Source organism: Carassius carassius, chromosome 29 (genome assembly GCF_963082965.1).
Source record: "Carassius carassius chromosome 29, fCarCar2.1, whole genome shotgun sequence".
Taxonomy (NCBI): domain Eukaryota; kingdom Metazoa; phylum Chordata; class Actinopteri; order Cypriniformes; family Cyprinidae; genus Carassius; species Carassius carassius.
The window spans coordinates 18816075-18841271 of record NC_081783.1 but is presented as its reverse complement, the minus strand read 5'-3'; the positions used below and the strand labels follow the sequence as shown (position 1 = coordinate 18841271).

At 37.6% G+C, this 25197-nt stretch overlaps 2 protein-coding genes across 7 annotated transcripts in view; both read right to left on the bottom strand.

The window, feature by feature from the left end:
• Positions 1 to 25197, bottom strand: part of stx5a (syntaxin 5A) — a 168918-nt gene that overhangs the window by 132206 nt on the left and 11515 nt on the right. The window lies entirely within an intron of this gene.
• Positions 64 to 23737, bottom strand: si:dkeyp-115e12.6 (centromere protein F). Of its 6 annotated transcripts, none has more exons than XM_059516194.1 (17): positions 23625 to 23719; positions 21918 to 22221; positions 20307 to 20503; positions 19251 to 19354; positions 18939 to 18985; positions 18578 to 18842; positions 14153 to 14334; positions 13941 to 14066; positions 13588 to 13716; positions 8417 to 8539; positions 6464 to 6599; positions 3633 to 5989; positions 2674 to 2861; positions 2300 to 2444; positions 906 to 1770; positions 283 to 448; positions 64 to 199 (listed from the first exon to the last, which is right to left on the bottom strand). In XM_059516194.1, the coding sequence occupies exons 2-16, from the start codon at positions 22077 to 22079 to the stop codon at positions 312 to 314; spliced, it is 5163 nt and encodes a 1720-aa protein (XP_059372177.1). In that variant the 5' UTR covers positions 22080 to 22221; positions 23625 to 23719; the 3' UTR covers positions 64 to 199; positions 283 to 311. The 6 variants fall into 6 exon arrangements, with proteins under 6 accessions (XP_059372177.1, XP_059372176.1, XP_059372175.1 ...); XM_059516193.1 differs by having other exon boundaries at positions 287 to 448; XM_059516192.1 differs by having other exon boundaries at positions 70 to 448; positions 21918 to 22136; positions 23625 to 23737.

Here is a 25197-nt window from a genome sequence, read left to right as displayed (position 1 = left end):
ACGACATCAATATGCACAATAAGGCATTGTCTGTCAGCTAACGAGAATGATCAGAAAAAAAAAATGAGATGCCACAGGCAGCGCTCAGATCCTGTAGACTGTCATGGTGAGCAGAAAACACCGTTGACGTGTACATTATGATTAAAGAATGATATTCCTTCAGCATGGAGACCTGAGAACATGCACAGATGCTGCTGCTCTGAAATGTGAGTCATATTAGAGTAACTAGTGAAAATGACGATGCATTCCAAACACATGTTGCTAAGCATGCAGAGTAAATACCTACGGGAGGTATCAGGTGTGTATGAGTACTATGGCTCGATGTCATCATCATCATCATCTTCCTGGGGCGCGGCTTCTCTGCGTGGGAGGGGCACTGCATCAGTTCCCAGAAGCCCCCTACGCAGAACGTATGGACAAGCCGCCCCACTGGGAATGTCAGCAAAGCCTTCAGGAGATAAAAACACCATTAAAGGAAAAGTTGTTTCATAAAAGAAAATTAACTGAAAATTGACTCGCCCTCAGGCCATCCATGATGTAGAGGAGTTTGTTTCGTCATCTGAACAGATTTGATTTGAGAAATGTTACATTATATCACTTGATCAGCAATGGACCATCTGCAGTAAATGGGTGCCAGCAGAATACAAGACCAAACAGCTGATAAAAACATCAGAATAATCCACATGACTCTAGTCTATCAACGTCTTGATGTAAAAAGCTGTTTATAAGAAATAAATCCAACATTAAGGCGTACTTCGCTTCAAACTGTTGTTTCCAGCTAAATTTAATGCAAAATTTCTACAAATCTATTCCAATAACAAAAACTCATCTTGGATGGCATGAAGGTGAGTAAATTTATAGCAGGTCTTCATTTTGAAGGTTAGGCTTTTAATCTAGTATCTAACCTTTCATGACAACCTCTGGCAGGCCATACGGTTCGTATTCGGTCTCGTCGTAAGCGGCAGACATGCGGCTGCGGTTTTGTCGGATGCGTTCGGCGAGGTGAGCTGGGTTATTCATTGGGAACGTGCTGGATAACAGCAGTTGGTTTGTAAGAGGCTGTGGAGTTGGAGAGATGGGTGGCGAGTCTGCAGGCTGTTTATCGCCTTTATCTTCCACCATCTCCAGCTGTTCTACATCTGTTTGAGTGCAGGTATGGATGGGTGGCTGTTTGTCCCCCAAAATCAGATCTTGGCTCTCCTCTGTCTGAGTGGATACACTCTTCACCTCTGTTCTGACCTTGATGACCTCTACAATTTTACACGGAGCAGATTCATTCTTGACTGGCTTTTCCGCATGTTTGTTCGGTTTATCTGTTGTTTCTCCATGACAATGTCCGTGTTTATCCGAATCAACAGTTTCCATGGTTTCGATATCATTATGCTCAGGGCATAACACACCAGCATTCTGGGAGTCTGCAGTCCCACAGGACTCTGGGATTGGATTGAGGTTGATTACCTGATATTTGGTTGAGATGGAAACACTGATCAAGGCATCGTCCTGGCTGTGCGCACTAGCACCTTCTGCTTTGGTCTGATCCTCGGGAGACAGTGAGGCAACTGTCGGAGAATCTGAATTACTGTAATCTGCTGGTTTGGTCAGTGGAGGTGATGGCTTGTCTTTAGTGTTACTACTCATTATATTGGAGACACAGACAGGAGGACTTTTGTTGTTAACAGAGCTGCTTTCACATTTGTGTTGAGCATGTTCTTTGGTCAATACATTCTCATTTCCAGTCATAAGATCCTGAAAACAATTAAATGAATAGGTCTGTGATCATTTAAAAAGCATTTTATTGCAGACAAAAAGAAAGGTCTGTAATTTACCAAATTTCAAATGCTTTTGACTATGTTAGGGCTGCACAATGCGTGCGTGTGTGTGTGTGTGTGTGTCATTCCATTTCATAATATTGTGACATCAATGCTAATGGCTTAATTTCTTAATTAGCAAATGTTAAACCATCAATCATATATTTTGTTTGTCTGAAAACCACAGAGCGCACTTATGGTTTTAGTTTGGTTAATCATACAGCCCTAGACTATATATTTATTCAGTTTTTATTCAGGTGACAACACTTTTGTTGTCCCTTTCCCCAATCACACTCATTGTATAAAAAAGGCAATCCATAACAAAAATAAAAATAAAGAACATATACAGGTTTGTAGTGACATGAGGGAACGTGAACGATCACAATTTTCATTTGGGGAAAACTATCTTTTAAAAGTACAGTTCCATACTTTCAACAGTTCAATGTTTCTCCATATGTAAATAATAACATGCATTACTAAGTGTTATTTACCTTATCAGGTTCTTGAGATTCTCTCACATTGTGTGTCATTTGAGTTTTAGGTGACACATGCTTCCCTAAGTTGATTTGGTCATTTGTGTTGGCCAATCCGGAACGATTTGACACATCTTGCACAGTGCACTGGTGCATCATGGTTCTACAGCAGACAGAGCACAGACTGAAGGGTCTTGCATTAAGGGTCTTACATAAACATCACTCATTACCTGAACCTGTGTTTACCTTCCTCCTCTCAGGATCAACATACCCATAATTCACATTAAGTATCTCACACTGCCTTTAAAAATTATTATGAGCAAACGCGGTTTACATTACTATGTTGCTTATCGCATATTTATCTTCAACAAATGACAGTCAAAGGATGTTACCTTGTTATCTGGGACTGCGTGTGCAGCTTTCTGGGACTGCAGGGGAGGTACAGCTCGAACTCTTTTAGCACGATGGAAGGCGAGCTGTTGCCCACAGTTTCTTCTGAGAGCTTCCAGAGTTCTAGTTCTTCAGCTTGTGTCCTGTTCTGCTCAGAGAGGTGCTGGATTTGCTCTTGTAACGCCTGGATCTTGAGGACACAGCAAATATGAATAAAAAAAAAATAAAAAAAAATGAACATGACCTACATTTACTATACATACAAGCAAATAAAGGAGTTTTCCTAATTAAGTAACCGTTGGATCAACACAAAGGGTTAAATGTTTGTTAAATGAGCAATAACAGTAGTGGAGCATTACTGGACTATGACACGCTGTGATATGACTGTACTTTATCTGCTATTCAAGTCATATTTCTGCACTCACTGAAAATGATACATGAAGTATCAAAATCACAACAGAACATACTTTGTTCAATATACAGTCATGCTAATTTAGAATAATTTCACTATTGGAGGAAAAAAAATGTCTTGTGTTCGTAGCGGACTAAGGACAAGATCACAGATTAACATGGAAGGGAATTATCACCTTCTGCTTTGTCACATTGCACCATGGTTAGGAACTTTTCTTCCATATTGTCTGGTACATTAGAGTGAAACGGATTATTGAAAAAGAAAAAATTAGGGGTGGGGCTTGGTTCTATCCATTGGTTATTGACTGGATGAAAGTAAATCTTAATGTGAACTTGCAATCATTATTAAAAAAAGCGTTTAAACAAAATAACTGGAGATGTTTTGGCATACAATAGAGAATCCTGTCATTCCAAGATTGATGTAAATCAAAATGTAAAAAAATGAAACATGCGTGTTCACAATAACATCATGAAGATGCATTTAGAAAACTGCTAGAGTTTTTTTTTCCAATTCATGCCAATAAAACATTTCCATTTTAATAAAACTTACCTCCTCCTGAAGAGACTGAACCTCTGCTTTGGAGTCTGCATGAAGAACAATCAACTCCTCCTGTCCTAGTGGAGAGCCACTTTGTAACCCTTCCTTTGTGCTTGACAATTCTTCATTTTCAGTGTCCACTAAAAGTAAGGCACCATCTTGTTTAGCACAAGTGTCTTCAGCCAAGTGTTTCAGTTTCAATTTCAACTCTTCGTTCTCTTGTTTAACAGTCAGAAGCTCTTCCTTTATCATATCTCCCTGTAGAGCAAGCTCTGAATTCTGAGCCTTCAACACATTCAGCTCAAGCGGAGCATCCTGTAATTCCTCTGTTACTCGTTCTAGCTCTTTGATATCACCCGTGGAAGGTTCTGGGACGTGATTTTGGAAGTTAAGAACATCCAACTGTTCATTTTGCAACAGAGAACTTGTGTTCTCATCAGTTAACTCAGAAAGTCTGGGTGCTTCTGAATCAGCACTAGAATCCTGAGCATTTCCACAATGTTCATGTGGCTTGGAAGCTTCAGTCGCTTGTAGCTTATCAGATATCTTACTAGTGTTGGTCTGGTCAAAGTTTTGACTAGCAGGAAGTTGTACAGAAGGCTGTGAGACCTTTTCCTTCAGAACCGGTTGTGTATCATCACTAAACATTTCAAGGTCACTTATGCTTGTGTTGCTGAAGACCGAATCACAGCTTAGTTCTCTTGAGATCTCTGTAGACAGTTCAGGAGGCGTAGAGACCTCTTTGGGGACAATGGTCATGCTAGTGTGTTTTTCCTCTTCTTCAAGAAGAGCGATTTTCTCTTGACATTTTTGCAATTCTTTGCTCTGCTTCTTTAGGGAGAAGTCTTTATCGTGCAACTCTTTCAGCAGGTTCTCAATGTGCTTGCTCTGGCTTTCAAAAGCTTGGGTAAGGTTCTTGGTCTGAGTGGTCACTTGCTTCTGTAGGACCTCCAGCTTTCCTTGAGCTAGTTTTGCCTTCTCTGACTCTCTGTCTCGCGCTGCCCTCATGCGCTCCAGCTCTAAAACTAAAACGGTAGTGCTGTCCAAATCTGAGGCATCTTTGCTCAGTGCTTGAGTCCTGCCCATCTCTGCAGCAGAGGTCTTGTCATCTGTTGGTTTAGTTTGTGCTCCAAAATCCATAATCAGCTCTACTGTTCTGGTTTCTTTGCAGACCATTGTGTTCTGAAGGTTCACAGAATCACAGATAAACTCTTGACTGTCAGGAGAAGGAACAAAGTCTTTGTTTTCTATAACAGCAGGATTATTATCTGTGTTTGGATGGTGTTCTAGTTGTAAATATGTGAGGGGAAGATTGTCTTTTGAGATCTTCTCTTCCAAACTCCTAGATTTTCGAAGACTGTCAAGCTCTTCTTGAAGCTGTGCAATCTTTAGTCCTTCCAATTCCTCTTTTCTGATCCGTTTCCTTTCCTCTTCTCTCTCCCTCTCTCTTTCCTCCCGTTCCTGTGCAAGCTTGAGCTGAAGGTCTTGCAAGTCCTTTTTCATTCTTGTCATTTCTTCCTCCATGCAAGTCTCCTTTTTCTCCATTTCAGCCAAATCGTTCTTCAGCTGGGTACCTTCTTCCTGGTCTCTCTCGATCTCTTCTAGCTTCTTCTCCGCTTCTCTTTCTAGCGAATCAAGAGTTTCTCTCAGTTTTGTGCTCTCTTTCTTCTCTTGCTCCAGCTGGGCTTCCAGTTTTGTCACGCTGTCTTTGAGTTCAAGAGCTTTGGCATGTTGCTGCTCTGTCTGTGTCGAGTGTTTCCGGCTCAACTGTTTCAGTTTGGTCCTAGCCTCAGTTTCAGCTCTTCTCTGGGTTTCGAGGTCTTCAAGACGCTTCTGAAGCTCATATTTCACATCTCTAAGTTCATCACGAAGTTCTGCGTTCTCCTTCTTCAGATCTTTTATAGGTGCAGAGTCACGTTTTTCAGTTTTGCCTGATGTGTCATCTATCTGTAGGCTGCAAGAGATGGCCGATTCACTTTTAGGCATTGTGCCGCTGGTTGACTCCGAGTCTGTGTCCACATCTTCAATACCCGTGTCTTGTTCCGTCACTGAGGTCTCTACATCAGTCTCACTCAATCTCAGAGGGTCAATTGGATGTGTTTGGATGCCTCTTCCTTTAAATTTCTGTGATTCCTCAGACTCAAATTTTCCAATGTGCTCCGAGTCGATGCCCTCTCCTGGCTCTCTGCCGGAGGGGTACTTCATTCTCTCTTCTCTTGTTTGCCCTGCTTTAGGGGCTTTCTTCCTCTGAGAGGAGTTGCTGTATGGAGGAGAGTGGTCACGATGAAGGGAAACGGAGGGAGAGAAGCAGTCTCCTGCAGAGCTAAAGTGAGGAACAGCCACAGCTGGAGGAGGAGCAACAAGTTGAGCTACAGGGAAAAAGAAGAATCAACTAAATTAAAAAAAAATGTGCAAATGATATGCTAGATATTGGCAATTATTTGGCAAAAAAGCCAAGTTTTATATACATTTTATCTCATATAAATTTATCATTTAATAAGAATAAAAGCTCTGGCATTTGCTTCTTCAAGTCAGAGTAATAGTTCAATATTATCACACCCCAGAACAGCAGTAATAAAGTATTCAACTAATGACACATTAAAATGTATGGTCTTATAAAACACAAATGTAAATAATAAAGGCTGGGAGGATCTGGGTGTCCACTGCTTTGATCAGCTTGTCTAACCCATCATAGACTTTTCATAATGTACAGTGATTTTTGAAGGTGCTCTGTCAAGGTTTGGTCAGAAGAGGGAGGCAAACACAAGGGGTGTGTATAACAGGGCAGGGCCAATACACACAAACACAGTGCTCTGTGTGGACCAGATTCCTCTCCTACGCACCCTGAAGTTCTTTAATGATCCTGAGGGCCTCAGCAAGCTCTTCAGTCAATCGCTTTACTTCTTCCTGTAGAGCTTTCTCCTGTTTCTTCATCTGCCCCAGAGACACAGTGAGACTCTCACAATCCCTCAGCGCCTCCTACAGGAGAAGATGAGAAGTGCGCATATAGAACAAAGAACAACAGGCTTTTCAGATGAGATTAATCATTAAAGAGTCGACACACATCACATCTGAAGATCCATAAAACTGCATTATACAACTGTGTTGCTACAGCGAACAGAACTTTAATGGTGAAAAGCAACAATCCTTAGGGTGAGGCATGCTGGAAAAAGACACACACCTAGATACACATAATGAGAGCATTCAAGTGGACAAAGACGTTATCCAACTGCAATCCTGATCTGCATGTAACATCACACTGCTTTTAAACATAAAAGCTTTTGGTTTTTATAATACATGACTCTCATTGTATGCATACTGTCTAAAAATAAAGCGCTTAAACCCAAGCCCCAGCGTGAAACAGAAGTCATAAGGAGATAATGGTGCTATATCTGAGACTGCATTCAGCTGAGTCAGTAACGGCATTGTTGCACTGGGAGATTCATCTGTGTGTGTGTGTGTGTGTGTGTGTCTCTTTGACTGGGTCTCTCTGATCAGTACGTGCTTGTGTTTCTGATCTAGCTATGCACTACCGTTCAAATGCCTGTGGCCAGTAAGATTTCTTTAATATATTAGTACTTTTATCCAGCAAGGACACATTAATCAAAAGCAACAGTAATTTTTTTTTACATTATTATAAAGATTTGTCACATAAATGTTGTTCTTTTGAACGTACATCAAGTAAAACTGAAAAAAAAAAAATCCATCATGGTTTCCACAAAAATATTTATCAGTACAATCGTTTCAATTTTGTAAGTTACTTTTGGGGACATTCCCAAAGATGAAATAAAGAAGCCATTTATCATTGTAATAATAACAAAAACTTTATATCACTACTAATATACCAGTAAGTCAAAATTATGCCATTTAAACATGCTGTCTAGTCTTAGTTTGTCTCTCTTTTCTTGACAGGATCTCTCTCTGATCATTTTGTTTTCTGACAGGGTGAGGAATCAGCAAAAAAAAAAAAAAAAATCATTCTGTCATAACTGAAAACAGCCCTGCCTTATCTACCAGACATTGTGACGGGTGACTTTAACTGGACTTTGTGTTGTTGTTACTGAACAGCATTTCTTGTCACTCGTTTAGAGAACCTAACACTTATATTTTGATGAATGGGGGAAAAAAAAATGGCGAGGCAGATTGATTAAATAGCGTGTCAGATTGGTGAAAAGTCAGTGAATCTCTGTCCCTTCATTCTTAATTATTTATTTGATTTACTTGACCTTAAAAATTAGCACACAATTTCAAAGTTCTAACTTAGAAACAATATCAAAATTTCTAAGCACACACAATTGCTGAAAAATAGCCAAATATCTCCTTTAACCTTCACAGAAAGAGAAATTAAATGTTTTTATATTTTACAGTAAAAAAGATTATTAAATATTTTATGCTCACCAAGGCTGCATTTACATGATTGAAAACACAGTAATATTGTGAAATATTATTACAAAGATTTTTTATATATATATATTTTAAAATGTAATTTATTCCTGTGATGCAAAGCTAAATTTTCTGCATCATTACTCCTATCTTCAGTGTCACATGATCCTTCAGAAATCATTCTAAACCGTTGTGGGGATGAAAACAGTGATACATTTTTTCAGGATTCACTGAACAGGTTTAAAAGAACTGCATCTGTTTAAAAACAGAAACCTTTTATAGCTTTTATAGCATCCTTGCTGAATAAAAGTACTAATTAAAACAAAATATATAAAAAAATTACTATTCAAACTTCTGAATAGTAGTACAACTAAACTTGTGTTGACTCTGATGAGTGTGATATGTTGTTGTACCGTGAGTTTGGCTTCAGTCTGTGACTCTCTCTTCTGACTCTCTTTCAGGTCAGACTCAGTGTTCTTCAATTTTCCTCTCACATCCTCTAGATCTCTCTCCAAACTCTGCTTCTGCAAACACACCTGAGAGAAAGACAAACCATCAGCAGAAGGATTAGCGTGTGTGCCAAGAAAAAAAAAAAGGGAGCACGGATCTTCACCATGCCATGTTTGTGGCAGACTAGATATGCGTCACTCATTTTCATGCAGGATGCCACATAAACCAATGTTATGGAAACCATTTCAAACAAATGATGAGATTTATTTATGGAATGTAAAATGCAAAATGTCCCTTCACGTGTCTTGCAGTTCAACCAGATGTTGTACAAACCATGCAACATTTACAGGACTGAGTCCAAAGGCATATTCATGTAAATTAGACATTCATGCAAAGCACACATCTGAGATGTTTATGCTCACTTTGTTTTTATTTCTCTCTATACAAATAGAGAGAATCTGTAATTATGTAAAACATCCAAGTACGGCCATAAGTAGTGTTATACAATCTGTAACTATCAGAATTTCAAAACAGCACATTCTATGAACTCAATTCAGGTTATGGTATTGGTTTTGTGTCCCATCAGTATAGAAACACAATTACTGATCTCTGTATTTACAGACATGCTTGCATCACGTGTCTTATTTTAACACACAGTATCTTATCAGCAAAACAGGGCTCAAACAAGACTTGTTATATCTTGGTGAAATATGAGTGAACTGTATGGGTAGAGTGATATTTTACTACAAACATACACATATTATACACACACACCAAACCCCTGGGTCATACCCATATCTTCTTCCTGTACTCATGTCTCTGGAGAATATAAGCATTTCTGAAAAACCATGCTGTGTGTTTCAAACATACATCACACTGAGATTACAACACTGACCTTCGCTCTAGTGTCCTCTGAGGAGGAAAAACAGAAAGAGAGAAAAAGGAATAGAACTGTGTGAGAAAACATGAGCAGTGGGAGAGGGAGAGAGAGAGAGAGAAAGAGAGAGAGAGAGGGGTGACATTAGTGCATAGACCAGAGGACACCCATACTGGAGCTCTCATGAGACAAAGAACGAGAGCCAGAGAGAATAAAGAGAGACCGAAGAAAAGGACAGAAGCTACAGTTTAATGCAGAGTAGAAAACGTCTAGTTTCTACAAATTACAAACAAAAATTAGTTGACTGAACCAAAGCTATTTAAGGAAATAGGAGAAGCGAGTGGTGTTTGTCTAAACATTCATCATTACATTATCCTATGTGTTCTAATTGGTTGCTAGAGCAGTGCTATGTGGTTTCTAGAGGCCAAAGTATACTGCGTACACTAGGGTATGCATACGTGGCATGTGATGTTAATTTCATAAACAGCATAGTGCGCACGTTCTGTTCACCCAAAGTCAGATTTTTCTAATCAAGAATGGAGCCATTATTTCACAGTCTGATAAAAATGGAATAGATGTAACAACAGAATACTAAATGTATAATAATATTGGTGCTTGGATGAGGGTGGTTAAAAGATACACGCACTAGTACAACATTTTTATTAAACTAGTACAACATTTGTATTGATTTTATGGAGAGAAACCGCGCTCTCTCTCTCTCTCCATATATTATATATATATGTATATATGCAATTTCATTCTTTGGCAGCAGGAGGCGCTTTTAGAGCAGGAGAAATAGAGGGTTCCTGGGTAATGGCTGTACACAAAGCAGCGCTCTGCTCTGCTACTTTATTAGGCTTTAAATGCAAGATGAAATGAAAATGACGTTGAACATTTTCTGAAGAGAGTTGGTTTCTTTTAGAAATACAGCATTATAAAAACAACTGCGCCGCATTTTGATTTTGAACCGTGCAGTGCTCATGTTTATTCAACGAAGTCAAAGCCTTTTGGAAAATCTATGTGACATTTTGGTATCGTGGCGGCCCGACCACAAATAAATCAATGTATGGTAAACACTAGTGTTGTCACGGTACCAAAATTTCAGTATTCGGTACCGATACCAGTGAAAATCCGCGGTTCTCGGTACCAATTTCGGTACCAAAACAAAACACAAAAATATGCTAATTAAAAAAAAAAAACTTTTTATCACTAAAAATAAAACCAATGCCATTCTTTATACTTATTTACAATTGTTTTTAAAGTTCTTCTACAAGTAATATAATTATGAAAAACAGTAAACAAGTTTCACCCAAATTTAATTTGTCTTTTAATTTATGAAATTTAAACACATTTTATTTTTTGGTAAATAAAGTGGATTTGCTATTAAAATTAAAACATGGAAGGCATTGTGTGATTAATTTTTAATTAACAGTAGTAGCAGTATCACATACATTTTACAAAATAATAGTAATATTTCTAGCACAATGCCTTTATGTAAAAATGAATTTGTAATAAATGCATATTTGTCATTTATCTGAACTTAAGACTGGTGGTGATGCTTAAGACATTTTTGTTCATTGAGGGTTTCTGTAAAAAAAAAAAATAGTAATAGATCATAATTATTATTAAAAGATAATAATACTACTAATTCTACTACCATACTAACAATATACAATGCACTATGGATTGATGAGCTGCTGGGTTCATGAATATTAATCACGTTGTCTGCGTTCGGGCGAACTGATTTGCTGAAATCAAAACAGGGACGGTAAAAGATGAGCGCCAGCCAATGAAATTGCTATTTGCGTATTAGCTCCGCCCACTACCGGAGAAACAGGCATATCTTCTGCTTGTTCGAAAACATGAATAATTCTAAATGAACTACATTATTTTGACATGAGAAGACAACAAAGAATATAGTTTACATGTAGCATGTCGATTCAGCGTGGTAAGACTCTCGCTCTCTCTCTTTGCATGTGTGAGAAACAGAGCTATCAGCAAAGCGACAGCGAGTCGTGCCTCTTCACACAAAGTTTACAGTTCGGCAAATACCATAGACAGTAAAAGAGGCAAATACAGGTGTACTGTGCGTCCATTGAGATGAATTGAAAAGTACAGATCGCTTGATGGAGAGAGAACTCTGAAGCGCTCAGTCAGTGTTCAGCGAGTGAAAATATATCTGCGCCAATCTTATAATAGCCTCGAACACACACACACACACTGGCGAGTAAAATCTAAGAATTTATTAGCCAATGGCTAACAATAGACATAATTTACTCGCCCTTAGTAAAATTTATTTTTTACTCAAATGAAACAGTAAAATGCTTGTGAAGTGAACAGTTCTGGTGATGTTGTATGTCCTCATTACTGCAAGCGTCATGCGCTTCAGTCTATGTAGTAAACAAACCATTCATTCATTCACACAGAGACGCGCAGATCATGCAGGATGCAGATTTCAACCAACTTTTGCGGCTTAACATTTAAAGATACTGGTCCATATGGAGATTTGATTTGATTAATTTATGCTAACCTTGACAAATTCCGTGACTGTCCATATTAAAATGTAAGTTTCATTTTCATGACTGGATTTTGAGATTCCGTCCGCGTGTTCTGCTTCGCGGAAATCATAGCGCTGTATGCAACCAGAACCGGGTTTGAACGGGTCGTCGGTACTACCGGTACTTAAAGAAACCTGGTACCGTCACATTTAAATTTTTTTAGTACCGACTTGGTACTGAAGTACCGGGTCTTTTGACAACACTAGTAAACACAGTCTCAGATTTCTAAGCCTGTCAATTTGATCACAAAATGCAAACAAAACATTTTGCATGGGGTGCACCACGTGAACCATTTATCTTTACTACTGACTACAGCATGAAAAAAATATAAATGAACAATAGATTTCTTGAAAGATCAGTGTTTCAGCCTGTGGAAAGACAATAATACAGTTTGCCACATCCTATGTCAGTGTTTCCCATACATTCATTTATTTTTGGTAGCCCGCTACAATATCAAAACTGACCACCACAAATATATTTTCCAAAAAGTTTTGAGTTTGTTGAATAAACATGAGCACTGTACGTTTCAAAATCAAAATACGCTCCATCCAAGTTATCCCCTTTTTGAACTTTTGCCATCTGGCCGGCACTTCAGAGCCGCAAATACCAGAACAGCAAGGCACAAGAACAGTTTCTTCCCCCAGGCAATCTACCTCATGAACAGTTAAATGTTCCCCACTTTATGCAATAAAATGTGCAATAACCTTATATTTATTTGTTACCACCTCCATTCCTAGCACATCCCTGCATCTCACTCTATTCTTTTCCATTCTATCATCTATAGCACAACTGTTAACAGAATTTATTTTTCAAAATTTGTCTATTTATATTTGCATGTGTGTACATATTTATTTGTCTGTGTTGTTGTTGTGGTCTCTGTGTACAGGAAGCTTATGTCACTAAAACAAATTCCTTGTATGCGCAAGCATACTTGGCAATAAAGCTCTTTCTGATTCCTATTCTTTAAAAGCACCTCCTGCTGGCAGATAATGAATTTGCATAATGTTTGCTGCTATGTCAAGCTAAGTCTATGGGAAACACTGCTATGTCATCCACTGAAACACTACTATCTTGTGAACGAGGAAAAAACGACATTTAGCAGAAGCTAGAGATTACGGTTTATAAAGTTATAAAAGTGTATACTTTTCTTACACAAGTGCAACACTTTGCTTCAGAAGGTTAATGGAGCTTATGAGTACTTTTTATGATGGATGAATGTACTTTTTTGGACTTCAAAATGTTGACCTCCATACACTGCCATTACAAAGCTGAAAGAAGAAAGTCATACACCTAGGTTGGCTTGAGGATGAGTAAATCATGAGGTAATTTTCAGGTGAACTATCCCTTTAAATGGTTGTTAGTGTGTGGCTAAGTGGTTACAAAGGTATTCACAGGGTGATTGCTAAAGCACTACCAAGTTGTTAAAAGGTGGATCCGAATTTTAAGGACTTTGCTCTGGTTCCTTAGGGGTTTCCTACTAGATCAAGGCTTGCCTAGATATGTGTGGGACCCCTGTTTTAAAGTGGAATGTATTTTTTTTATTACCAAGGCAAACACAAAGTAATCACAATAACATAACTTCTAAATAAATGAAACTTAATACAAAGCTACACTATTTACATAAAGGCTGACCAACGCCTAGACTATTCTAGTCAATTCAGCAGGGTCGCTACATCTAGTTACTCTTCAGCCCTAGTACCTTGTCGTGTTGAGCCTGGAGGGTGTTGTGAAGTGTTCTGGCCAGCTGGATCTCCTGGTTGAGTCTGTTGGTCTCCTGCTGATGTTGTCTCTCCTGGGCCTGTCTCTCTCTCTGCAGCTCCAACAGCTCCTACACAACACAAATCAATCTCCAGTCACTCTGGGACTGTCCCATACATCTGTACTGAAATTACATACATTGTGAAAAGAGCTATTATTAAGGAAACAAATTCAATTCCAAGACAGGACCTTACAACTTGAGGCTAAAAATAAAAGAGTGATGAGGCTGTGTATTTAGCAGCAGGGCAGTGCAGAAACAATGAATCACAAGCGTGTCCATGTTCTCCGTCTCACCCTCTGATGTTCTCTCTCCATGTCTTTCCTGCGTTGCTCTGCGCTGCAGCGGCTGCTTTCAGCATTCTGCCTTTGACACTTCAGTTCCTCCTGAAGGTGCTTCACTTTCTGCTCAGAAGCTTGGGCCTACAGACACACCGCGACATTTTATAAACATTTAATACACCGTACAGGCAGTGATTTTGAACAAAAAGTAATGATTAATTACTGACCCGGTCAGTCTCTTGTGTGATGTGGGTCTGTGCACGGGTCAGCTGGTCTTGCATGCGTGTCAGGCTCTGTTCTTTGGTGCTGATCTCTCTGTTAGCCTGAGCCAGACGAGACTCCATGTCCCTTAAGCGCTCAGACTCCAGCTGTGCCTCACGCTGTAGATCTGTTACACGCACACGCAGCTCTGAGAGAGACAGACGGTCACTAAATTATTTATATGTTATCAATCTGAATTATATTTTTGGCTCTTTTGAAATAAGTGTTTGATGTATTCTATATATCTCCCTTCAAAATTGTTTTGCTTCATTGTCTTCATTTGAAATCTACTTCAGCATTCTTGTCCTTTGGTCAATTTGCTACCATTGTAGCAAAAACAGCCTGTTTTAAACTTTACTCAGGTAAACAATAACACTCAGTGAAAACCATGGCTAACTTAGAATATTTAAGAAATGAATGGATTGGATACAACCCTTTTAAAACCCTTCTGAACCACCTGCTACAGCGACAGTTTATTACAGCCTCTCTTGAGGAATTTACATTCCAGAAAAGTTTACATTCCGGATCCAGGGGCCATTGCAAGGGAAGTGTTTATTGGGAAGAATCAGTGATCGTTTGTTGTAGAGCTGCAGAGAGCTGTCTGTGGAGATGACCAACCCTGATGACTCACCAACCCAAAGAAACAAAACAATGGAGAACATTCATCCCAGGCACACACACAGTGCAATACTGATCTATCTTGCTCACCCACTCTCTCACTAAACCACCTCACAAATGTGTCCCATTCTGGCAACAGATACGACCCGCCAAGGGCGTAACTTTGGGTCTACCATTGGGGGGGTTAAACTCGTGGCATATTTATTTATTTATTAATTTATTGTATTATTTTCTTGTGTAAAAGGTAACATGCTAATTTGCATAATTTAATTATGCAATCCCCCCCAAAACGGGTGACTGTATTGGAGCAAACAGCAGTTACAATTCAGTGACATTGGTTCTACACAGTCCCTGGCACCCTCTGGCTTTACCTCATAGGACACTGGCAAACGAACATCTAGCCAGCCAACTCCAGTCAACAAAACAAATCATCAGCTAACTCAGTGTTTCTCAAACTTTTCTGCCATTCCCCACTTCAGAGGTAGGAAAGGGTTTCGAGCCCCACCTGTCCCCAATCACCCCAACAAAATGTTAATAAACTAGGCTTTAAGTTTAACTGTTAAAATGTATTTTATTAACATCACATTTTAAAAACTTAACATCAAATAACAGCATTAAAAATTTTCAAATAAAGAAAATGAAAGTGCAATTATATTATCACTTTGCATGAAATAAGACTCAAAATTAGATTAAAAAATAATAATAATTGTGTTTGCATTTAGCCTCTGATAACATCAATACAAGTGTGGACTAACATTAACCTAGTTGTGCTTTGATTCATTTTGACACTTTGCAAAATCCATGCAAAAAGAACAACAAAAAAACAAACAAACAAACAAAAATAAAAATAATCTCAAATTGAACCAGAGGTGGTAAATTCCTAATAATGTACGTATTTTTTTAGGTATTTTAATAAGATAGATACCTAAAATACGTTGCGCATACAGCTCAAGTAATGCGATCGTTATAAAGGTGTTTGAACAACAAAACACATCCACTTGCACATATTTGACAATCGGAATATCAGATATATCCTGCTATAGCTAACACATTTGTGAAATTTTGAATAAAAAAGGAAATAAAAGCAGATCATCAGTCATTCAGCACTATTGTGGCTACGGTGTGACAAGCAATGAATGGCGCGTCTCCATGGGAACCATAAAGCGATACTACGATCAATAACGGTAGCCTTGAAATACTTTTAAACTTATGTGTGAAGAGGTTAAGTAACGTCAAGGCTTACATTTAAATGTGTCTTTGTTTTGAGTGTATGGTCAATAAATAAAGGAATTAAAAAGATGGGCACAAAACCTGTTTGTCATTCTCTTGGTCGGCGTTACGTCACAAATCATGTGACCTGCATAGCAACAAGCCGCCGCCGTGTTTGAAGGGTAAAACAAACCGAAGGCAATCAAGGCAAAGCCCGAGGAAAATCAAAAAGGTATCTATTCACAGAAGGTTTAACGTTACAATCTTGTCCCTATCGACATCCAGCTGAGTCCTGGGAGAACAACCCAAAGGCATGGCCCAGGCTCGAGTATCCAGACATATTGCAGTCATGTTTAAATACCCATCAAGCGTCGATTACATCAACTATTCATTTAGAAAAAAAAATGTTTATTCAAAAGCACTGTGTTACACAATGGCTGTAATGAGCTCAGTCTGTCAGTGGCACAGCTTGTACAGTGTCAGTGAGGGACACGGTTTTTTCAAAAAAGCAAAAATAGACTAACTGCAGAAACGTATCTTATTCCCCACACAACTAGTGCATTTCATTGTTGCTTATCAGTGTAGAGCTGCCGACCATTATGCATAGCAATGTCATAACATAGCAACAGAAAATTGAGTGGCCATCTCTGCAGTGGTATTATTTTGTTATTCTTTGATTTGCCGAATCATTGCTAATTTTTTAGGCATGATTCTCGGCAGTTTTCTCGACATATCTGCGCTCATTTGTCTTCCGCTTCGTGTTGCTTAATGGCGAGCGCTTGTTTGTTTTACCCTTCACCGCGGTTGCTATGCGCGCGCAGTGCATTATGGGAGTAAAAGTCCCGGATGTCCGACCTCGAGAATGTTTCTATTCCCCACACTTTGAGAAACGCTGAGCTAACTTAACAGCTAACTTAAGGGTACCTCCGTTTGGTCAGGATTTTTCTTTTTTCTTTTTTTTTTTGGCTGGTGTCGACAAACAATGAAAAATCGTTGTCTGGCTGCCTTTCAGTGTCCTTTTCATCTTTCCGTCAGCTTTCTCCAACCATTCATCCCATCGACTGCGCAAAATAGTGAACAAACTTGGTACTGAAAGCGGGTTGGGTAATACCAGAGACTTTGGTAATACCAAATCGGTGCGGTGGGCGGGGCGTACATTACAGATTATTTAAAATATGATACTATCTTTCTTGCTGGCAAATGAAATTAATAAAGAAAATGAACAAAAGTATTCATTCTGAATATTTCATATCTATTTTAATCTGAATGATGTGATGATATTGGGGGGGTTATATTAGCTGGATCTGATTTTTGGGGGGGTCATGACCCCCGTAACCCCCGTGCAAATTACGCGCATGCGACCCGCATATGTCACTGTGTACAATTCCCTCCTTTCATTTTATGAATTTTACACTGCAACAAAGGTCAATACAACAAATCGACCAATATTAAAATTTACACTAAGTTATGCCATTTATCAGTTCATCTGCTAAAATATTGGAAGATAAGAACAATGACGCTGAATGTTGACGGTTTACTTTTCAAATGAATTGAATTGAAAGTTACTAAAGAAATATCAATCTTATTCACTGTATGCAATGATGTTTTGATGCTTGACAACAGATTTAGAGTGAAAAAGGTAGAAATATATATTATATACTACGATTTACAAGTTTAGCTCAGGCATTTTGTTTTTAAACAAATTATTTTTTCAAAGAAAAAAATCTAAATGTTAAGCAGCACAACCTTTTTCTACATTGAATAGATTGCAATAATATTTCATAAAAATATTGCATTTTATTGTGTTTTTGATCAAATAATACATCCTTGGGAAACATAAAATAGCTAAATCTTACTGCCCTCAAACATCTGAACAGTATTTTATGTGCTTTTAATCATTTTTAGCAATACTTATATTATAGATCCCTGCTTTTAAATGTCACAGAAAACATACAATTCTATTTGGATTAGATTCTGTAGATGTACTAGGATATTATTGGAAACCGGACTACTTCACTCATTTATAATCAGGATGCTTATGTAAATCCACCTGACATTCAGTGAATAAACATGATACTTTCTGTTAGTTAATGGGAAAACACAGAGCTGCACAAAATAAATAAAACTGCACTTTATTTCCTTAAACTACCTTAACCTTAGACACATTCTTATGGCAAATGTAGGTATGCAACCAATTTGTTTCCAGCACAGTCTGAAGCTACGACTGCTGTAAAATCTACCTCCTTAAACATGCAAATACAACACAAATCTGCTCATGCCACTGACAAGGTTGATCTCATTGGCAGCCATGCCAACACATTGTAAATAGTGACTTTGGACTGCTTTCATTAATGATTATTACAGAGCAGACAAGCAAATGTGGGATGGAAGAGAGATGTTAGTCAAACTGTAGTTCAGTATTTAGGAAATAAAGAGCATTGTCAGGGCTAGTTGCAAAAAGATTCCTTATTTTGTTTTACTCCTTGATGCCTGAAAAACTGATTTAAATTCAGCGTTTCAGTGCAGAACTTCTTAAACCCCTAATAGTGTGTGGAGAAGCTCACCATCTATCCCATTTCTCAAGGCTTCCTCCATCCCCGAGTCACTGTTCTTGATTATGACATCACTGGATGAAACCGAGGAAGCTGGTCGTCCTTTGGGAGTGGACCACAAATCCACACGTTCCCAAGGAAACACAGAGGAGGGAGTGGACGGTTCTGATTGGCGTATGTTGCGCCGAAGGGGTGGGGTTTTATGAGGTTGCTGTGGAAACGGGGAGGAAGCCCCACCCACTGAGGGCTTGGGAACATCTCCAAACTGCAGCTGTTGCTACAACAGACACAAAACAGTGAAATGAGTCAGGAAGTATACTCATAAACAACTTTTCTTATTAAGAGGTTGCTCTTAAATGTATACGTGACTTACTCTGGCATGCTGTGTTTTGCTTTCACTCTCTGCTCTGAAACCACCTGCTGAGTTAAATAGGTTAAAACAAGAGCTAAAAAATTAAGATGAATAGATCTTTCTAAATGCATCCCACGTGTAGAAAAGCAAAGTTAAAATCAGAGAGAAACAATGCCATCACACATTGTGTACCACGCAATCAGTCCTTAGGGACCTTCAGAAAAATAAAACACTCCATACCCTACTTAATCAGTGGATACATTTTGCAATCTTTGAAGTAGAGCTTGAGACAGAAAAGTGAAAAACAAATGCACTGAGCATGAGGGGTGCTACCGTTGTTGTCCCAGGGAGAGCTCATGTTCCAGCAAGGTGTGGAAAACAACATGGATTCCCCAGAGCCATTTCCCTTCTGCAGCTTTTCCAGCTCCGCCTCAAGCCTACAAGCAGAGAAAGAAAAAGAGATGGTGCTTGTTATAGGTAGACATAGACAGAGTAATGGGGCAAAAAGGTCTCTCAAAAACAAATTTAAATTCAGTTTGGTGCTACTAGTAGTACAGATATCACTACAGCACCTTAGGCCTGACCCATCACATGTTTATAACATTACCCTATTTATTAATATTTTGAACTGGCTTTTATTTTTATTTTCAGTTCTCATTTTTACACATTTTAAGTTAAGCAACTTACTTTTGCCATCTTTATTAGGGTTTCATTTTTTTATTTCACTTTTAGTACTTCAAAATTAAACATTTTATTTAATTTAGCTTAAGACAACATTTCTAACTTTTGTTAATTTCCAAAAAAAAAAAAATTAGTTTGGAATGTTTTGTGTTTTCATAACATTTTTTTATTTTCAGCCTCATTGCAATTAAAGAAAACTATCTCATCATTTACTCACTTAGGCTTAAATAACAAATGTATTGAAATGTTATCACTTTAGAAAACAGACATAACTAGAAACTTAATAAAAATACATGAAATTTCCACTTTAAAGGGATACTTCATATAAATTTAAAATTCATTTTCGGGTGAAGCATTTCTTTAATGGTCGTTCATATTGACAGTGATATGCAGCAACAAAGCAACCAATGGTCATTCATTTTTAATGAGAGTGGGTGATGAGGCAAACCAAACATCTTTGGCTATGCAACAATTTAGCAGAGTTATATTTTTTACTTTGATATGGGGTTATAAAAGGTTAGTTAAAAATGTTTGCATAACCCTAATTTGGAACATTCCTTAATTTTTTTTACATCAATAAATAAATACAGTAGTGATGCAAGGATCAATGTAAGAACAAAATGACATTTCAACTGCTAATCATTGTCATATGATTTGGTTCAGTTTGGTGTGTAAACAGACAGGATGATTTGTGTGTGCGCATCTCACCGTTTGATCTCCTGTGTGAGGTTTTGTGTCTGTTTTCTGGCAGACTCGAGTTGTCCCTCCAGCGAGTGCACCTGACCTGTTTTGACCTGCAGGTCGTGAGACAGTCGCTCTCTGGCCCGCACCTCCACCTGCACTGCTTCACGCACTCCTCCCAGCTCCCTCTGAACCGCGGCCAGCTCCACACGCACCTCCTCATACTGACAGAGAGAAGATGCTACATAACACATCCCGTACTGTTTGTGCTACAGCTGTGCTGTAACTCTTAGCCAACTTTACATTTGGTTTCCTTACAGGCAGCTTTTCTGCATTGCTAGAGTGCCTCTGTTAACCCTATAAAAAGTCTTCTGTATCATTTTTCTTACATGAATTGCTAAAGCCTCTAAATTATTAATATCATAAAAACAGAAATGTTGCACACAATCTATCAAATGCTTTCTGTTGTTTGATCAATGGTTCATTTGTTTTTATCAAGCAAAAGGCATTTAAGTATGGTTGTAAAAACATGCACCTTCACATCGTGGTTCATGTTCATTTTTATAAAGTAAACACAAGAACACATTTTAGATTGAGTAATATTTCAAAATGAACACTGGACTGAAACAACTTTACTTGATTATTCATACTTTTTTTTAATAGAAAAATCATGTTTAAATTGATGATCCATTAGGCTTTTGAGGAAAGTTTATTGGTTCTATTTGTGAGTTTTTTTTGTTGCATAGTGTATTGGACAAAGGCCAAGTTGTGTAAAATCAACCCTGGTTTTGATCCATCTAGTGATCGTGGTCAACAAGCTCCAGCTACTCCGATGCTTACTTTTTGCCTAGCACTGACCTCTTACTGTGCATACATTTTTTTAAATTTCTGAATGTTTTATTTTAGATATTGAACCATGTGCCCTCTTTCTCTATTCATGGCCTTTACGGTTTCTTGGCCCTGATTTATTAATAAATAAAAAGCATAAAGAAAAAAATACATATTGATTGTTTACATTTTTTATTTACTTTTTTACTTCAGAATTGTTCCAACTACTGCATTTTATGTATATACTCTTTTTTTTTTTCTTATATGCATGGTTTTTGGTGCTAGCATTCAAATTTGTAGGCTATTTTGTGTATGACTCGGAGAGTAAGGAAGTATTTTACTATTTTAATTTAATTTTGATCTCTGTTAAACTATTGTTGCATCTCTCTGATCGAACAGCATCAATAAAAAAAAAAAAGTGTTAAACGAAAAACTACAGAACTTTAATCATGCAACTAAGAATTTAAATATCATCTCAGTACTAAAATTTTTGGGAGATACAGAATGACTTATAAATATATCATTGATTTACATTAGCATTTCATCTTTCTTTCTGGACATAAATACCAGCAACTGAACTGAATTGCATATTTTTGCTCAGTTTGGGCAAAATTTGTTTTTTTATTCTTCAAGCTCCACATTCTCAGTATAAATTATATAAATCATGAAAGAATACATTTCAAATTACATGCTCAAAAAGAATAAACTGATCCATTTAAAAAAGGTTTTCAGATTTGTTTTTTATATGTCAGGCTTTACAAGGTTAAAATGCTCATGTACATATCGCTCAGTTAAACCGCCATAACTCACCCTCTGCTTCTGTTTGTGCAGAGCTGCTTCTGAGTTGTCCAGCTGCAGTTGCCTCTGCTGCTTCTCCTTGTTCAGTTTCTCATTCAGAGCCTGAAGCTGCTGAACCTTCTGTAGGACGTGACCCGTCAGACCCACGGTCCAGTCGTCTCCGGCCCAGCTCATCGCTGCAGGTGCTTACAGACTGATGCTTCAGAAAGCTCAGCTGCTCATCTTCCAGTGCTGAGACAGAAGAGATATAGACAGATCTTCAAATGTTGTTCATGAGGATCTGGTGTGCTGCCTCAGGGGAGACGCTCTCAGCTGTCTGTACATGTTTCAGACCAGAAATATCAGTTCACATACTTTTAACATTCACTAATGACAAAAAGGACAATTAATCCTTGTGTCTGCATTTTTATGTAAACCAAAATTGCAGTGATGGTGAGGGTGTGTGTGTATGTTAGATGGTTTCAAGGAAACACTCTTAATGGAGTTTTGCTGACAAAACACCTCAAGTTCAACTAAAAACAGAAGATTCTGTGATTGTTTTCTCATCCAAACCTGTATGGCAAGTTATTTTCATAGTAACACAAAAGAAATACTAACAATTGTACTGGTTGTTTTTATCCATTGAATTACAAAGGACAGAGACTGCCAGTTAAACTAAAAACCAGATTAGTCCGATTCATGAATGAATCATTCAGAATGCCTTTTGTGTCACAGATCAATAAATTCAATGAAATATAAACAAATAATTAAACAATTAATTCACAGAATTAATTTGTGCATGATCAGTTATTTCGGTGTGTTTTGTGAACAGTATGTTCATAAGGTGTCAGAAGATTTGGATTATGCACCAATTTTATCATACTTGGTGGTTTTATTTTTATTTTATTTTGGGGGGGGGGGGGGCTAAGTTTACAGCTTGACAGGTCCAATTTACTTTTATTATAACTGGATATATTTCATAAACAAACACACACACAACCTACAGGCATTAGTCTATGTTTATTAGTCTAAGACATTTTCACTGTTGGGTGAACCATTATTTGAAGGGAGCTTACATAATTTCACTAAAGCAAAGGTCTGGACAGTCCCACAGGCACACAAACACACACATAGTGAAAGTGTCTATTTACAATAACCCGCAGTCTCTTGTGTTTGGTTTCTCTTCTCAGTCAGAACTGAATTGCCAAAAGCGAGGAATGAGGAAAATCCGTCCCATGAATCTGTGAACTGTGAACATCCTGGTCAGATCTCTCCATGCGCCCTCATTTCCATTACAAAGCATCAAAGATGGTGCTTTCAAACACAGCTGACGCTAGACTGGGTTAATAACCGTGTTCACTACCAATATGATTAACGTATACACGTTACACGTTCAACAACAGGTTTGCCTTACGTTTACAGCATCCACTGTATATTTACGAAATTAAACCTCAGCGAATTTATGAATCCTACTATGGCGAAGACCTTCCTCATGAATACCAATTAAGCTTCTTGAATGAAGACAGCGAAAATGACTCTACTTAATATTCATGAACTAAACCTTCGCCATAGTAGCATTTGTGGATTTGCTGACGGGTTTTGAGCAAACTAGAAGCTGAAGACTTTCAGCAGAGCAATAAAATTGTTTATTTATTGAAAAATACAAACGCAAAGCAAAATACTGTCTGATAAAACGAAATGCTAACTTACAGCTAAATCAAACAATGTGGCATCACTTACCGGGACTTCTGATATGTTGATGTTTTTAAAACACAGCGTTCCTGACGTCTTGAAACCCGTTTACGTGGCTGTTAATAAAGTAGATCCGACCTGTACATTTGTTAAATATGAGGCGCCTGGTCGTGTATAGAGTGTCGTTATTTTTTAAAAGTCAAAACTTAGCGCACGCGGTCAATGTATCTCGTGCCCCTCGGAACCGCCGAGCTTGATTTGACGAAAGGCGTGCGCGGGGGTCCGTGACGTTCATAAAGAGGCGGGGCCTTGAAGCGCAGTGTCACCTGCAGGTCAGTGACAAGAACATAGACACATATTTGAGTGACTAAAAACAGCGATTCTATAATTGCAGGTACATTTGGTGTTGAAGTTTTGAAATAATAATTTTTTTCTGCTTTTTTCAAATTTTAATACTCGGCAACGCATTATGATTTACAAGATGTTACAGTCTATAAAAATATAATATTTTTTGCAAAAAGTGTCTTAAATAGCTTAAAATCAGGATTTCTTGTTGTCCGAATTCGTCAGTGCATTTTTTCCATTGTGTAATCAAAATATTTTATTATACTTTTCTTTTGGTAATATTTCATTCATTTTATTTATAAAAGCCCTAAATAGTCATTTACCTAGGCTTCTTCCACAACATTATAAAAATGTGTGTCCCTAAATCTTGCGTCAACTCTGTTACCCATACTTTGCCTTTAAATTAGTGGAATTATCTCCCACAACTATGTAAGATACAGGAAATGATGTCACATTCCCTCACTATCTAAAGCCCTGAAAAGTCTGTGTGTTCTTAATAAGAAAATATTTAAATCTGAAAAGTTCTTACACCTAGAGTTATTTTATAAAGTGTCAAATCTGTTACCACAATATCAAAAGGAAAACAGATTTGTTAATTGATCAGACTTTGTTTTATTTAAAAGTATTTTAATCATGCTAGCAAGTGGAGTTTTTGGCCAAAACTAAAAAAAATGGTCAATTCTGTTAACGTCAAACTCTGTTAGGTAGAGTAACAATGCTGACAATGCAGTAACAGAACTGAATTTTGTTACTTTACAATTCTGTGACTTAAGGGTCAACTCTGTTTATGAACTACTTTCAAAAAATAGTTAGATTTTGTTTAAAATCTAATAAACATTATTTTTTGCACCCTTATAATATTTCTACATTATAATTATTTAATTTTTTTATAGATATTGTGTATAAAATTTTTTTAGAAAAATATTTGCTCCAAATTGACAATTACGTGAAGACATTGGTATTTTTTTATATTATTTGAAAAAATTTTAAGGTATGTAAAATATTATCTCTGTTTCAAGTGATGGAATGTTAGGACTGTTTGTCTAATGAAACACGAAGAATTTTTCCTGTTATGATTTATTGTTATTTCTATACATTGGATAATTTGTCCGTAACAGAGTTGACAAACAACACCACAAAGACATCTGTTTTTTCATTAAAAGTAAAAAATAAAAAAGGAGAAACTTGTGTTTAGCAAGCACTGAATTATTAAAATTAAATGTTTTCAGTAAGATACTGAAAAAAATCTGTTAGTGAAAAGTTTTTTTCTTAACTT

What these genes read in the sequence shown, in the direction of transcription:
- si:dkeyp-115e12.6 (XM_059516192.1), bottom strand. Translation starts at nt 22,079, where the DNA reads ATGAGCTGGGCCGGAGACGACTGGACCGTGGGTCTGACGGGTCACGTC. An exon ending in TCACACAAGAGACTGACCGG is followed by an intron (nt 14,067 to 14,152) that starts GTCAGTAATTAA and finishes GTGTGTCTGTAG; the next exon opens with GCCCAAGCTTCTGAGCAGAA. An exon ending in TGGAGAGAGAACATCAGAGG is followed by an intron (nt 13,717 to 13,940) that starts GTGAGACGGAGA and finishes TGTGTTGTGTAG; the next exon opens with GAGCTGTTGGAGCTGCAGAG.